At 42.3% G+C, this 17030-nt stretch overlaps 1 protein-coding gene across 2 annotated transcripts in view; it reads right to left on the minus strand.

Moving 5' to 3' along the window:
• Dnah6 (dynein axonemal heavy chain 6) overlaps positions 1–17030 on the minus strand; it is a 191083-nt gene that overhangs the window by 92857 nt on the left and 81196 nt on the right. For both annotated transcript variants that reach the window (XM_076939926.1, XM_034511794.2), the window contains exons 32-36: positions 14420–14568; positions 11732–11839; positions 7137–7692; positions 6057–6179; positions 249–431 (exon numbers count right to left, since the gene is read on the minus strand). In XM_076939926.1, coding sequence (XP_076796041.1) covers positions 249–431; positions 6057–6179; positions 7137–7692; positions 11732–11839; positions 14420–14568 — 1119 coding nt within the window. The remainder of the gene's footprint in view (positions 1–248; positions 432–6056; positions 6180–7136; positions 7693–11731; positions 11840–14419; positions 14569–17030) is intronic.

The following is a 17030-nucleotide window of genomic DNA, read 5'->3' on the forward strand; positions in this document are numbered from 1 at the left end:
TCATACTAGTGAGAAGCCGCCATGCAGGGCTGGTGAGAGGGTTCAGTGGGTAAGAGGGCTGAAGCAGGACAAACTGAGCCTGATTTCTGAACCCTTGGTGGGAAGAAAACCGATACCCAAAAGTTGTCTTCTGATCTTCACACAAACATCATACATTTACACGCCAACACACACACACCAACACACACACACACATACACACACACACACACACACACACAATTTAAAAACAAAATGAAACTTCATACCATTGACAAGATATTTCCATCTTTGCTGAGCAGCAAAGACTCCAGTAGGCAGCAGAGTGTGGTCACTTTGCTGATGTCCACCTGTGGGATGGCTTGGGTGCACTTCTTGTTTACAAACTGTAACCCATCATCAACATAACGATTGAAAAGATTCAATAAATATTCTCGGACTTCTTCATTCAGCTTAAAAATGAAACAAATAAATAATGTTCTTACATTATAAATAAATTATAAATACATTATAAATAAATTACGTTATAAATTACATTATAAATAAATTCTTACTGAAGGCAAAATATGCAACTGAATTTAGAGGGTTTTTAAAATCCATATATCTAGTCTATTCAGTAGCTTTTAGATCAGAGGATGTCAGCATCACACAATCTGAAACAAAGTTCATGGCAACCCACAGCTCAGCAGGGATGCACAGAGGACATGCCAGGCAGTGGAGAAGGCCCTATATTTCTTGGTTAGCTAATGAGCTCAGAGATTTCACATTGTAACTAACTCTTAAAGTACCAACACATATGCTCCACTACACTGTCTGCTAAGAATCTTTGAACAATAAAAGAATGTAAGGGAGAAGAACATTTCAACATCTCCACCAACGGGTGGGATAATTTCCAAAGACTTAAAAGTGAGTTCAATTCCTTGTTATTTAGTACTGTGCTAGAAGTTCAAGCTACTGTGACAGGACAATAAGACCAAAGATTTGCAGGTTAGAACGAGACGTAGGAGCTGGAGAGATGGACCAGGGGTTAAAAGCACATGCTACTTTTGAGTTTGGTTCTAGCACGTTGGGAGTCTTACAACTGTCTATAACTCCAGCTCCAAGGCATCTGATGTCCCCCTCTGACTGCACATGTACACATGTGCACACACACACACATACACACACACACACACGCATATTCACACACATACCTACATACATTCTACTACCTACATACATACACACAAAAAATACCAAACCAAACCTTAAACCTATAATAATAATAATAATAATAATAATAATAATAATAATAAATAATAATAATAATAATAATAATAATAATAATAAATTTTTAAAGGAAAGAAAAAAGTAAAACTATATTCAAAGTTCAAAGATGGCAAGATTATTTATGTATAACATCTCCTTAAACTGGTAAAATAAGACCAGTACTAAGAAGCAATTACATAAAAAAGTTTTAGGTCACTTAAGTCACAGGCTAATAAATAAGGAACGCAATTACTTCTTTATATACCAGCATGCACAATTGGAATTAACATTCAAAACAAAACACATTTCCATTATATTAACAAGAATCAATAACCATAAATCAACCAAAACATGTTCTATATCTCTAGGGGAAACGTGATAACATTCTGATGAAGAAAACCGAAAACCTAAATAGTGAGCTATACCAGGTTCATAACATAAGGAGTCGATAAAGTCAAGAGGTCAACTCCACTAGATTTCATCTATAAATCGGCTCTACACAATCTCAAAGTTCCAGAAAGTTTCTTTGTATAGCCAACTGATTCTAAGGTTTGTATGAAGAGACAAAAGTCCAAGAATAGGCAGCGGACAGTGAAGAACAACAAACCTGGAGCGTTGATGCTGTGTGTGGTAGTTAGAATGAGAATGTCTCCAACAGACTCATGGGTTTGTTTGTTTATTTAGTTTTTCTTTTTTTTTTTTTTTTTTTTTTTTTTTTTTTAATAAAATGTAGTTTTATTTTTTTGTTACTCTGCTGTTACAAAGGGCATAGCATTTTCACAAGGCTTTTTTGGGACTACAGTCAATGATTAGCAAATACACAATATAGTGGTCCAACTCTCTAAAGAGCAATCACTGGACAAACCGGATACCCTCTCACATGTGCAAAAATCTGCATGGAAAAGTACTACAGTTTAGACTTGGACTTGTGTACTTTATTTCTCCTTTCTAGTGTATTAAGAAAGGACATGCATTTGAATTTGCCCAAAGCAATGCTTGTATTCTGGCAGCAACAAACATGCTACTTCTATCACAAGGTAAAGTGAATGCCAGAGCTACGAGGGCAGGAGGCGTGAGTGAATTTTTATTGGGAAGGAAGTTGTCAACGTAAACAGCAGCAAATGAAGAATGCATAAGGAAACTCCTGTTGTCACAGACAGATGCAACCTCAGAATATGTGACAAGGAGACATTTCAATCTGTGACCCCAAGCCCAGATGCATTAAGCGCTTTCCCATTCAATCTATCACTTCTGGATTTCTACTAAGAAGGAATTTGTAATAAGAGCGTGGAAAAGTTGCTTCTGAAAGGAAACCCCCAAAAAGGTTCAGAAAAGGAATGTAGGAATCAAGAAGTTATTATCATAATTACTTTAAATTGTAATGCACTACATTTCCATATCTTCACAGTAATACAAAGCACAGCCACTTGCAGAACTGGTTCAGATTACTTAAATACCAAATGTGCTGTCAGTCCTCTACACGAGTGTCTGGAAGGTACTCGTGTTTATATGAAATGAAGCTACTGATACTTTTCTACAGCAGTAACTGCACACCAGGAAGGTGGAGACAACACAAACCAAGGGATGGAGTTTCCCCAAAGCTGCAGTGTGAAAAGACTATAAACAATCGATCCCATACACGAGTGGGCTTCCTTGCTAGAGGAAATCCAAGTGGAATAAGGAATGGAGATGTGAAAAGGTTTTCTTGAGGGGAAGGAGGCTGGGGCCCTGGATGCCTTTAGTTCTCAGCTCCCTCCACTGCATCACATTCTTCTCCTGCACTGTCTGATGTCCATAATGTTGTCTCTAAGCAACTGCATGATGAGGGTGCTGTCTTTGTAGGAGTCTTCGTTCAGTGTATCAAGCTCTGCAATGGCCCCATCAAAAGCCGTTGTAGCCAGTGTGCAGGCAAGCTCTGGATTATTAAGGATCTCATAGTAAAATACAGAAAAGTTAAGAGCCAGCCCCAGGCGGATTGGATGTGTAGGTTGCATCTCTTTCTTGCTTATATCAGATGCCTCTTGGTAGGCTCCTTGGGAATTTTCTATCTTTAATCCCAAGTGCTGGGATTAAAGGCGTGCACCACCACTGCTTGGCGACTCATGGGTTTAAATATGTGGTTCCTAGTTGGAGGAACTGATAGGGACACATGACCTTGTGGGAGGAGCTGTGTCACTAGGGATGGGCTTGGAGGTTTCAGAAGCCCATGTCATTTCCATGTCTTTTCTTCCTCTCTGCCTCATGCCTGTGGTTTGGGATATAAACTCTTAACTATTGCTCCAGCACCATGCCTGCCTGCCCACTGCCATGCTTTCCACCATGATGGTCATGGCTCACCCTCTGAAATTGTAACAACTCCCCTGTAAATTGTCTCTTCTACAAGTTGCCTTGGTCATGGTGTCTCTTCACAGTAATAAGAAAGTAATGAAGACACTACCATACTTCAAGATTTAGGAAAAAGTAAAGATAATTTGAATACACACACACACACACACACACACACACACACACACACACACACACTATCTTTGGAGTTTTAAAACACTTTGTTTTTAGAATCTAATTTTCAGCAATAGATAATGAAACAACTGAATATCTACAACTTGGAAAAAAATAAAACAAAATAAAATCAAATGAATAGAGATATGGACCTTTGATCCTTTACAAAGATGAACTCAAAATGAGTTGCTGACTTCAGTATAAAACATAAAACAAAACGTATAGAAATAATCCAAGAGAAACCGAGACAACTTTGGGTTTGGAAATGGGTTTCTAGATACGACATTAATACCATGATATGTGAAAAAATTTGATGTTGATCCTCATTAAAATCAAACGCTTGTGGAGGCAGAAGCGAGGCTCAGCAGTTAGGAGCACTACTTACTCTTGGGGAGGACCTGGGCTCCATTCTCAGAACCTACATGATGGTTCACAGCCACCCGTAATTCCAGTGCTGGGGAACTTGACAACCTCTGCTGACCTCTGTGGAAACCAGACATGCATTTGCTACCCAGACATGTGTGCAGACAAAATGTTCACACATGTAAAATAAGTACATCTTTTTTTTAAACAAAACAAAACAAAAGACACTCTTTGCGTTGTAAAAGACACTATTAGGAGGATGAAAACAAAGATAATATCGTCTGAAGAGATAGAGTACTCTTAAGATACCGAGAAGCCACAGCCTAGGAGAAAACAGTTCCAAAAGATGTAATTTGAAAAAGGATTTGTAAAGGAGTTGTATCAAAGCATACCAAGACTCCTGAGCCCCCCCCCCCCCATAAAGCTGCATATATTCTGGTCTAGGCTGGCCTCAAACTTGATATGCAGCTACTCTACTTTTGATATCAGCAATAAAGCAGCAGCGGCAACAACAACAACAGCAACAACAAAATCCAACAACCAATCTCAGCTACGTAATGGGCAAAACCGTGCCCTGGTACATAGCTTAGCAAAGATGATACACAGATACAAACCAGCACATAAAAGCATGCTTGAGGATCTGCAGATTGAAACAAGACCCTGCTGTGCCTGTCCACTAAGCTGAACAAAGCCCAAGGCACAAAAATTCCAAATGACGCTGAGTATTTAAGCCTCCACTGCTGGTGTGAATACAAGATGGCGCAGCCACTGTGGAAGACAGTCTGGAGATTTCTCACAAAGCCAACCATACACATCTGATCTAGAAACTATATTTCTACATATTTACCTGAATGAATCAAAATTTCAAGAAAAAAAAAAAAAAAAAAACCCCTGCACACCAGTGCCTGTATCAGTTTTATTGATAATTGCTCAAACTCCAGGCATCCCAAATGTCTTTTAGGAGGTAAATGGATAAGTGAACTGCTGTGTGTCCATACGACGAAATATTATTACTCGATATTAAAAAGGAAATGAGATATCAATCCATGAAAGACACGAGGTTCCTTAAATGCACTTTGCTAAGTTAAAAAAAAAATCAGCTAGCTCCAGGAGGTTTTATACTATGATCTTATGATCCTATAATCTTATGATACTATGGCCTCTGGAAAAGGTGGAACTGTAGGCGTTGCAGAAGAGAACATTAATTGCTAGGTAGAGGGATGGAAGCAGAGCACTAAGGAGCTTCAGGACAGGAAAGTGAATCAATGTAATGGTGGACACATGACTTTATGTGTTAAAAAAACCAGCCATGCACTGTAAAATGCTGAGTGAACCCTGCTGTAGGCCCCATACTCCAGCTAATGACAATGCATTGATATTGGCACAATGACTGTAACAGGTCTATCACGTCACTGTAAGATGCTATGAATAACATCTTACACCTTAAGACTGTGAGGTGACAGTGTGTCCTGTTCCCAAGATCAGGGCAGGAGGTAAACAGGCTTTCCTTCTGGCTCCCAGAAGTGTTAGAGGCTCCTAAACCCCCAAATCCAATCAGTGTCTGAACGTAAATATTCTTTCCTTATTGTGATTTCCTCTGATCGCCTACCAGGCTGTCTGCGAAGTCTTGTTCACTCTTCATGGTCTCAACTGTTCTGTGTTTTTTTGGGGCGTGGAGGCAGTGAGGCTGGAGGGAGCACTTCATGTTGGTCCTTAAGAGGAGCTAGTTTGCAGAGAGGCTGGGTAGAGAAGGCAGGGGGCAGAGGGATGGTGCTGGCAGGTGAGGTAGTGTAGAACAGACTTATGGGTGTGTTCCTGGAGGATTCGGGGCTTTGAGGACAAGCCAAAGGGATGGAATTCCTCTAATGACACACACACCACTGGAGTGATTCACATGCGTGCACTGCGGGGCAATGAGAGCCCCAGCAGGTGCGGGGCGACCTGGGAGGACATCAGGCTGCACTTACTTTTTTAGAGACGGTACTCATCCACGTTTTAACATAAGGCATCCACTTGAGTTCTTCGGGATCCACGAACACCATTCCACATCGGCTGACTGTGGCAGGCGACGCAACCCTGAGATCTTGTACCTAAAGTTGAACAGCTAATAGGTCATGGTCATATCCTTTCAGCTTTGGCACTAAAGAATCACAGTCTTCATGTGTGAGCTAACACAGAAAGGGAGTGCGCGGCAAAGAGTGGAATAGCAGTTTGCAAGAACAGGCAAGTTAGGTGAATGTTTAAAGCACAGTACATTATCAGTCTCTCTCCCTCTCTCCCTCTCCCTCTCCTCTCTCTCCCTCTCCTCTCTCTCCCTCTCTCTCTCCTTCTCTCTCTCCCCATCTCTCTCCCTTTCCCTCCCCCCCCTGTCTTTCTCAACATGGTCTACCTACAAAGCCCTGATTGGTCTAGTCTGAAACTCATGAGACCCGCCTGCTTCTCTGCTTTCCAACTGCTGGAATTACAGGCATGTCCCACCACACCAGCATACTATCCATTTCTTTTAATTTTTATTATTTTTTATATTGTCTACTTCATGATAGGCATTGCCTTTCCCCCTTTCATGTGTCCTTCTTGTATCCTAACATCTAGGCACCTACATGGTATGCAGCAGATATTCTACATATTTGATGGGCAGCGAGATTATGGGTGGTGTTTTCTGTGACTTTTTGTAGCTGTGTTTGACTCTTAACCCTTCACACAAAGAGAAGGTAGTGTCCATTCCTGGCATAGTGGGATAATGTGTTCACAGAATGGCTAACAGTATTTTTAACTAGAAATTAAAATTATGCAAGCCACATACATATCTGTCTCCAAAACAGAGCAAGTGACACCAGAAACAATTCTACTTCTATTATAGAGAAATGGGAACATAGGTCAGGTCTTGTGAACTTATTACAAATGATAATTTAACAAATATTCAGCAAGTAAATAAAATACCTCCACAGATAAATGATAAAACGGTATGTCACTGTGGGTTGCTTTGTTTTTTATCCTGATGTGTCAACTCAATGAATGTTTCACTTCCTAGCAAGGCATGCATTTACCTCAAAAAGCATGTGGATTTGAGGTGTGAGTTTAATCCTTTCACTGTTGGCCAGACACAGCATCTTGTTGTCATCCAAGACAGTATTCATATTTTCAATCCAAAGAGCATCCACTGGCCCATCACTGATTATCCATTTATGATCTTCCGAAGTATCGTTCACAGCTGCTCGGACACTTAGTGCCATCAAACCGTCCTTCCATTCCAAGGTCACGTTATTGACTTCCCCATATAACTCTCCCATTGTGATCGATTTGGGATTAAGAACATAGGTTTTTACCGGCTGATAAAAAGGATTGCCTGTGTTGAGTTTTTCCAGATTCCCTAAGGTTTCTGCTAATACTTGGTAAACTGTGGTCTTGCCACCGCCCGTTGGCCCTACTAACATAACGCCGTGTCTCACCAGCATGGTTTCGTACAACTGTATCACCTTTTTGACCATACATAACTCAGGCTGAAGGTTCTGGTTAATCATGACATCCACAATTGTTGACTGCAAAATACCATAGTCATGTTCTGGGATTTGGACTCCAGGAAAGAGATCAGATATGATGCCACTAACAAAACAGAAATGACATGTTAGGAGCCCCCGGCCGCCCCTGCTTTCCCATACTTGTCATAAACAATTGAATGGTCTTTTTATCGTTCACAGTACAAGTCTGTCCTGGGCTGTGCCAGGATCCACTCCTTTTTCTTGTATCATCTCATTTTCTGTGTCTCAGACCAGTGGTTTTTTCCTAAACAGCAGGTTTTTTTTTTTTTTTCATTCTTTAGTATGAATAATAGGACATATTTCTATCTGACTTACATTGCATGGCAGTACAGTACCAAGCACCCAACTGATGAATTTATCAATAGATTGGACATTTTTATTTCATTGTTTCCCTGAAACAATAAGAGTGCTTATAACTATATGTAGATATTGGGAAAAAATAAGATGGAAGCTAAACTAGAAAATTAATAGGAGCTTTGGCAGACGGTTATAGGGTTACTCCATTTAAACTCTTTTTGTACGTGGCTCTGTAAATATTTTAGGAGGCTTCTGGAGTAGTGGGTTTACAAAGGTTTTTCCAGAAGGTCTTTCGTGCTAGCTATCCCTCCATCCCTTCTCCTCTACCCTGCTCAAATCCTATGCCATTAACCCTTCCTGGTCATTCTGCTTACCCTTTATACCACTGTGTCCCCCTCTCCGATCTTGAAAGCCCCCACACTATGGTCGCTTACTAACTTTGCCATGAACCATGCTTCAGAGGAAGGCCAACACCCAGGAGTACATATTGGCAACACAAATGGGAATTAGAGGTTAAAAAAAAGGACATGAAATTAGTTGGGCAGCCATAAGGGAGGGAACCTGGGAGGAGTTGGGGAAGAAGATGACTGTGATCAAAAGACATTTGGATGAAAACTTCAAAAGACAAATAAAACGTTGCAAAGAAAATAGAAAAGGAAGGAAGGGAGGGAGGGAGGAAGAAGGAAAGAGCTGTGTAAATTCTGAGAAAGAGTTGAAAAGAGCTATTTATGTAGGAAGAAAGAGGCTGAGTCACCACTGCACAACAGACGCACAGATACACTGGAGATACACACATACGCCTGTGTGATATGAAAACCTAAGTAAACTGTTGGCAGTAGTTCTCAACCTGTGGGCTACAACTCCTTTGTGTGTGGGATCACACATCAGGTATTCTGCATATCAGATACTTACACTACGATTCATAATGGCAGCAAAATTACACGTACAAATTAATAAGTGGCAACAAAAATAATCTTATGGTGGGGGGGGTCACCACAACAGGAGGAATTGTCTTAAAGGGTCCCAGCATTAGGAATGTTGAGAATGGCTGGTTTAGAGGAATGAAGGAGACTACAGGAGGGAGAAGGGAGATGGAGAGGGCAGAATGCCACGGGGGGAGGGGATGTGCTCTGTGCATCATATAGACAAGGATGAAAATGTCCCTATGTACCACAGTACCATGGACAATGCAGACTTCAAAGAAGAAATGTTTAAAGTTATAACAAAAGATATTCCTATTTCCCTGAATGAAGACACACAATGGCAAAAGCGCCAGAGGGAAATGAAAGGAATAAATTTCACACACTGTGGTGAGGGGGGTCTTTCTCAGGAGATGGAGAGTTTATAGTATAAAAAAGGTGATAAAATAAACAGGAAGTCTAAATAGACAAAAAGCAAAGTTCCCTGGGACAGAAGGCTTCCTCCATATACGCACTGAACAAATGATGGCCCATCTTTGTGATTCCAGAGCATAGGAAGCTGTGGCAGGAGGATCATAAGTTTAAGGCCAGCCTGGGCTACATAGTGAGACCCTGTATCAACCCCCTCCTCCTCAAAAAAATATGAATGGGAGACTTAAAAAGATAGCTCCATTGTTTATATCCGGTCAAGGGTTTGAGTTCTTACATAGGTAAAGGAGCATCATGGGAAAGTGATCCAAGAATAACAAACGATAACAGACATGTGCAATCACACTTGCAGACACAGGCAATTGAATACTTGCACACACACGTTCTTCTCTCCTTGGCCACTCTTTACATTTGAGGGGAAATCAGTATTTTCCTAAAACCACTTGTGTAACTATAAAAGGCGAAAACTTCTTTGGAGTCAACTGGATGGAATCCATTTAAATTAAATATTTGCAGGACTGGGAAGATGCCTCAGTGAGTTGTGTGCCTGTTTGGATCCCTGGGACCAATGTCAAAGTCCTATGTAGCAACAAACACCTGTAACCCAGTATAAGGAGAGAGTAAGTGAGCAGAGACAAACAGATTCCTGAAGTTCATTGGCTATTGAGACTAACCAAATCAATGGCCTTCAGGTTCAGTGAGGGACTGTGCTTCAAAAACAACGGTGGAAAACAGTTACGGATGACAGTATACACATACGCAGGTGAGTGCACACACACACAGACATACAGACATACACACACACACAGACATAAACAGACACATAGACACACACAGTTACAGACACAGACACACGCACACACAGACACACAGACATACACAGACATAGACACATACACATATACAGGTAAGTGCACACACACAGACACACACATAGACATATACACACAGACACCACAAACAGATACACAGACATACACAGATACAGACACACACAGACATACACAGACATACACAGACATAGACACACACACACACACACAGTTTATGACACTGAGAACCTGCTTCAAGGGTTCTCTCTAACAGAAACATAATAACTTTAATAACAATAACATGGAAAACAATATTTAAATATCAAAACTAAGAAAGTGAAATTAACAACAGACTGTTAATTCATTCAGTTACACTAGTCTGGAAATCTTGGCTACTGTGCTTAAGTGTACTGCAGTCTAACTGTGCAGAGGGGAGGGATGGAGAGGAGAGGATGGGCCATAAGTTCCCATCTGCCATAGTTACGTAATAGTCCATGCCCACAAACATAGGGAATGGCACGAGCATGGTGCCAAGTATAGAGGGGATAGTAAAATAAACAGAAGAGCTGAAAAGGATGGCCTTTAGTGAAAGGCAAAAACGTGTTGATTTCTATGGGGCTAATTTATATACTATTTTATTTTTAAAGATTGTATACATATAACTTGGAGAAACATAATATTAAATGAATTTTTAAAAGAACTATTAAAGCAGTCGCGCTTATGTTAAATTCAAATCTAAGGATCAGGAATTTGTAACCAAATGCCGATTTGCAAAATGACACAATTTGGTGATCAATATTTTGAAAACAACAACAACAACAAAAGGTGATTAGAATAGCATTGTAAGTTTAGTTCATACTTTTGCTTTTAAGAGCTAAGGTTTCATATTGCCCAAGCTGGCTTTCAACCCCCAAGCTTCCTGCCCCTTCCCACGTGGTGGCTCACCAGTGAGTATATTCCCACATCCCCCGACTGTTTCTTAGAGGGATGCACCTATCTCCAGAGGAGCTGTGCTTTGCTTCCTTCCCTTGGGATAGCCAGGCCCCTTGGGCATAGGGCTAGACTAAAGGGAGGGAAGCTTATCAGGGTGCAGGTGGGTGTAGGCAGGATCTTGGCTCGCTGTTGAGTACTAGGTCAAAGAACACACACACCCGGGGACAGCTTCAGAGAACTGGTTCAGTTCAATAGGGAGAAAGGGGGTATTTATGGCCCTGAGGAGGTATTGGCCATGGTCCCTGGGGCAAGGCTTGAGTGACAGTGTATAATTGGCCAGGACAGGGGTGTTTAAAGATGCTTCATCTGCATACTCAGGGCTATAGGGTGTGGGTGATGGTGGTGTGGGGGGACATTGTAAGGTCAAACAAGAAGAGAAGCCTGACAACTGTCAGGGTAATAAATTCCTACTAGGGCTGATGGTGGAGGAGCTGACTGTAGGATGCCAGGTTGGGAGGGTGGAGGGAGTCCACTCTTGCCATCCTCACCTGAAGTATCTGGAGTTGAAGCTCTCCTTGACCCTTCCTCCGTAACCCTGGCCATCATCGTCCCACAAAATGCATTGGTTTTAAAGAGATAAAACCCTCCTGAGTGGTAACCTTTCCCTCTGTATGGGTTCTAATGCTTGACATTGTGGGCTCTGGGAACTTACCTGAACAGGAGAGCATCATCTGTTAAGAATTTTGGCAAGTTGGAGTCTCGCAACGCTCTGATCAGGACCACGTCTTCGCTGAGGTCTGGGTTCTCTCTTTTTAGAGACCTAAATTCAAGAGAGTCGTTAAGAAGACAGTAACAGAATGTAAGACAGGGTGGAATGTTCTAGGCCTGTGGGTCAGGGACTCAACTGAGATTTCTGCTAAGGACTTGACCTGTGTGTTGATTTCCTCTATCACAGCACAGGGACAAGTCCTTCATTTGTTATAAAGCCTAGAGAAGAGTGACAGGGACATTTTCTCAAATACACTCCTCTATGAATCTAGACTCTGTCCTATCTGAATTTAGAGCCCTGTGAGTGTATTACAATGGCTCATATTCCTGTCACTTTCTGTCCCTTCTGTCTAGAATGTCATGCATTTCTCTTTCACCTGCTCTTAAAAATTACTTACTTTATTTTTATTTATGAGTGGATTTATGAACTCATGAAGGCCAAAAGGGGGTTGTGAGACCCATGGAGTTACAGACAGTAGTAAACTACCCAGTGTGGGTGGTGGGTCCAATGTGGGTGCTAAGACTCAAACTCTGGAAGAGCAGAATGTCGGGGAATGCTCTGCCAAATGTTGGGACCTGCACTGGCAAAAGCTTGGGGGCCAAAATTGTTAGAGCCTGCACTGTTCCAAGCTTTGGGGGCTAAATTGTCCTGGCTCGTACTGCTGCTCCGGTCTGTGGGTCAGGGTTCAGCAAGAGAGAAAGGGCAGACACGAAGAATGGAGACCAGAGTGTGATTCAGTCCCATTTATTCTCTAGTCTCTCTTCTTCTCTCTTTCCAAGTCCCTTATTCCTAGTCCCTGTCCCAAGTCTAGTTCCTAGTCCCTAGTGCCTCCAAGTTCCAAGTTTCCAGTCCCCTCTTCTGTCTGCCTCTTGCCTTTTGTAAGTCTCACTTCTTAAGTCTTGTCTCTAAGTCACACCTTTAAGTCGCACACCCAAGGGAAGATCCTGGGTATATAAAACAAGATGTTATCAGAGTGTGCTCAGCTGTTGTAGGCTGTTGAAAACAAGTCTCTTGTCAGGGTATATGGCTCAAGATGGCTGCAAGGATGATAGCCGCCTTCTGTCGGCTCCCCACAGCAGAAAGTGCTGTTTACTGCTGAGTTATCTCTCTAATCCCCTGTCTGCTCTAATTCTCCACTCAAGAGAGTTACCCTTTTCTCTTGAAAGCTGCTATGGGCTAGTTTGTCTTTCTCTGCAGTAACCTTCGGGCACATCACGTAGATCAATTACTGGGCATTCATCAGTCTTACGCATAGGGATGCAGTGGTGTTCTTTGGATGCAAATGGATCTGAACATATTTGATCTCTGCTTGTTATCCAGCGATGCTGTAAAGAAGAGACATGCTGGATCTGGTGGGCTAAAGTAAGGGACAGAGAGCGGGCTGCAGTGCCAAGCTTCAAGAGCCAGAGACCCTGGATGGACTGAACTGGGTTCAATGAGGCCTGCTCTGAGAGAAAGAGCTTAAAAGAGAACAGATTCCATTTTAGGCTCCGGGCAAGTCAGGGACGGAGGGTGTGCTAGCTTCAGGTACTCATGAAGGGAAAAGCTGAGTCTGAAATGAGAGTCCTTCCATAGTGACTAGAAATCACCTTAGTTTTGAACTTGAGCCCTTGCTGTGAAGACAGAGAGTCTGAAATAATCATGGACTGAAAAAAAACCAACCAAGTCCCTTTTAACCCTTGAGGCTGTTTCAGGCAACATGGAGTTGATCTTCTAGCATGGGCGTAACGGAATGTGAGCCTTTGAGTCAGCCTGACAGCAACCAAGGCTTTTTAAAAAATAGATTTTATTTTTAATTGTTGCATATGGAATATATGGGGGTATCCGTGAGTGAGCGCAGTGCCCATGGAGGTCAGAAGAGGGAGTAAGATCCCCACAAACTGGAATCATGGATGCCTGTCAGCCTTCTGACAGAGCTGTTGGGAGCCAAACTCAGGTCCCTCGGGAGCAGCAAATGTTCTCAACTATTGAGCCATTTCTCCAGCTATGGTAATAGCGTTTGTTCTCCGAAACCCAATGCACTTGAGGAGCTCTGGAGAAATACAAGTTAGTGAGAACAGAGCCCGGCTGGGCTTACAGTGAAGATTCAGCCTTGGGTCACACAAGTGACAAAGAAGGGATTCTCTCAAGCTCAGCAAGCCATATTTATTACTCTCTTAATTGTCATCAGACATTGCTTTCAAAACCTGTGGGAGTCAGCCATGTACATTTGATTACATAGTTGTTAGAGTTTCACTCTTCTCTCTCTCTCTCTCTCTCTCTCTCTCTCTCTCTCTCTCTCTCTCTCTCAAATCCTTCTCTGTCTGTCTGTCTCTCTGTATGTCTGTGTGCTTATTTCTGGGTGACCACAGGTACATGGGGACCAGAGGACAAACTTGGATGTCATTACTCAGGAGCCACCCACTTTGTTTTCAAGGTAAGGTCTCTCACTGGCCTAAAGCTTATTAATTCAGGAGCACTGGCTAGTCAGTGGGCCCCAGGGATTTGCCTGTCCCTGACCCCTCACCACTGTGATTGCTTGCAAACATGCACAGCCGTGCTTGGCTTTCTTACACGGCCCCTCATGATGGAACTCACATTCGCATGGCTGTCCGCTTTACTGACTGAGCTTTCTCCCCTTGGGTTTCTTACCCAGCCATGACCAGTACAGACTTGACGGCTCTCATGCCAAAGTCGTAGTGATCCTGCTGGGACAGCTGTTCACTGCAGAGCTTGTACATCTGTGTCATCTTCCTTGCTAGTATTTTACTGGATTCAAATCCTTCAGAATACAGAATTACCTAGGAGAGAAAATATGACGCAGTGTTTTACATTGCCTTGTCTGCAATACATGAGCTGGATACGACATACTTGACATCTACCCAGGCAGCACACCTTTATGTTGCTGAGTGAGGAGACATAAAGATTCGAGAGTGTGGCAGCCACCTAACACTCCTCATTCGTCACCTCTGCTGTACCCGCAAACTGCGAGCCAAAGTAAACCTTTCTTACGTGAGTTGTTTTTGTTATTTTGTTATTTTGTTATTTTGTTTGTAATGGTGATGAGAAAGAAAAAAAAAGGATCTAATGAAATGAGTTTTCTGTGTCCCAGGGAGAGTGACACTGTTCAGGGAGGCCTGACTGTGACTCTTCTGTCTCTACAGATAGAGAAGGAGCCTTGGTGACTCTTTGGCTTGAGGGTCAACTTTGTACATAAAAAAAAAAAAGTTCACACAGAGGTTGAATGGTGGTGTAAACTCCAAACACAAAAGCAAGAATCAGTCCTCTCCAGGCTGAGGGAGCTGCTCTGCTGGGATGGAATTACTGTTTTGGCCCCTTTAGCTAAGGCAACCTAAAGAAAGGTTTTTCAGTCCCTCTCCATCCCAGAGAGATACTGCCTTTATTTACATTTATTTAGTTAGTGGGGGAGGGGGGGAGAGGGGAGGGGAAAGAGGGAAAAGAGGGGAAGGAGAAAGGGGAGGAAAGCAGATAGATAGATAGATAGATAGATAGATAGATGGATGGATAGATAGATGTGGGTATGCATTCTTGTATGCCTGTGGATTTTACAGTGCTCTGCACACTGTAGGTGATTACGTGAGAAACGCCCTATGCTGCCGGTTCATTTTCAAAGGTGCCTCCAGCCAGTTTCACTCCAGATACAAGAGCCCTGCTAGAGTCTGCTAAGCTACATACTCAAGCTCAAAGTTTAGAACAGAAAATTATTGACAGCTAATCTTGCCTAACAACTTGCAGATGTGAATGCAACAAGGTCACGAATCCCATACGCTTAAAACGTAGGGCTGAAGATAAGCTCAGACATGACTTACGTTCAGAACAAGACAAATGTAAGCAGCAGAGGGAAGACATGGCCTAGAGGCTGTGTAAGATCGATTACTCCTGATTCCTCTGCCACAGAGCAAGAGGATGGAGGGGCTTGTGCTGGGGTTCCAGCCAGTGTGCTGCCATTCTAGGCTGCTGCCCAGCTTTGCAAAGTTAGAAAGCTGCCTTGATTTCCCTAGCTGGAGACTCCGGTGCTCTTATTACAAAGTGGGAGTGTTTGTCACAATTAAAAGCATTTGCTGGTGAGAAGCCCTGACAACCACAGGAAAGATGCCTAAAGACTGGACTTTGAAGTTCCTCCAATTTAGGGCTGAGCAACACAACAACAGGGAGAAATGGGAGGAGGGGTGAGCACAGTGTTGAACAGGTCAGAGAGAAGCGAGAGCAAAGGCGCTGCTCCTTTGAACTGGCCTCTGCACCACTCTGTCCACAGGAGATACAGGAACACCTCCGAACAAACGAATCAAGCATTATGCTAATTCCTTCAGAGTTGGTCTGGTCTAGCCTTAATCAATTCCTTTTACTTCAGGTAAAAGAGTCTTTAATAATTGAAAGGAATGTATTAGCCGCAGGAGTAATGTGTTCATTCCGAGAAATCCCATTCTAAAAGGGGAAGCGCCCATCAATATAAAACACACACAGAGCTCAAGGGAGCTTTTGGAGTTCTGAAAAGAAGCCCGGTGCTTTGGTGTTGGCGCCAGACGGATGAATCTCTGTGCAAACATCCACTCGTGTCCTTACGAGCTGTGCGTACTTTATATATGAAGCAGCCCTCCATGAGAAGTGCCTTGAGAAACACATGTAAAGCTTATACACATGGATTTGTAGCTAGACTGAAAGACCAAGAATGTTGAAACAAAAGGATTCCTTGATAGATATAAAAACAATAAACAACCGTAATTAATTTATTCATGACTACTGGTTTCTCTCCAAACACCTACAGACTATTATTAATATTCAGGTGATTAATGCAGCTTTGACCCAACACTACTTCTTCCTGTTATTTCTTTCTTTTTTTTTTTTTAAGATGTTGTCTTACTCTGCTACCCAAGCTGATTTTGAACTCATAGTAATCCTTCTGTCTCAGCCTTCTGAGTACTGGGATTATAGGCATGAGGTACCAGACTGGGTTCTAATACTTCTTGACTCTAATTAAATTTATATCCAAAGAGAAATGAGGATAATGCTGTCTGTTTAGAACCAATTCAGACATTTTAACTCCTAAAGATGAACTGATTAAACCTTGGTAGATGGGCTCATTCCATTTTTAAAGCACCTGAGGCATTCTGGATATTGGCAGTAAGACTGAAAACTAAATATGCATGCAGATTGAAGTAGACTCTGTTTTTTAGGGGTGAGCAATGGTGAGCAGCCATTGCTTGGGGACTTAGAAAGTAAGATGGTGACAACTGTTCACTTG

This window comes from Arvicanthis niloticus, chromosome 9 (assembly GCF_011762505.2).
Source record: "Arvicanthis niloticus isolate mArvNil1 chromosome 9, mArvNil1.pat.X, whole genome shotgun sequence".
In the NCBI taxonomy this organism is placed as follows: Eukaryota; Metazoa; Chordata; class Mammalia; order Rodentia; family Muridae; genus Arvicanthis; species Arvicanthis niloticus.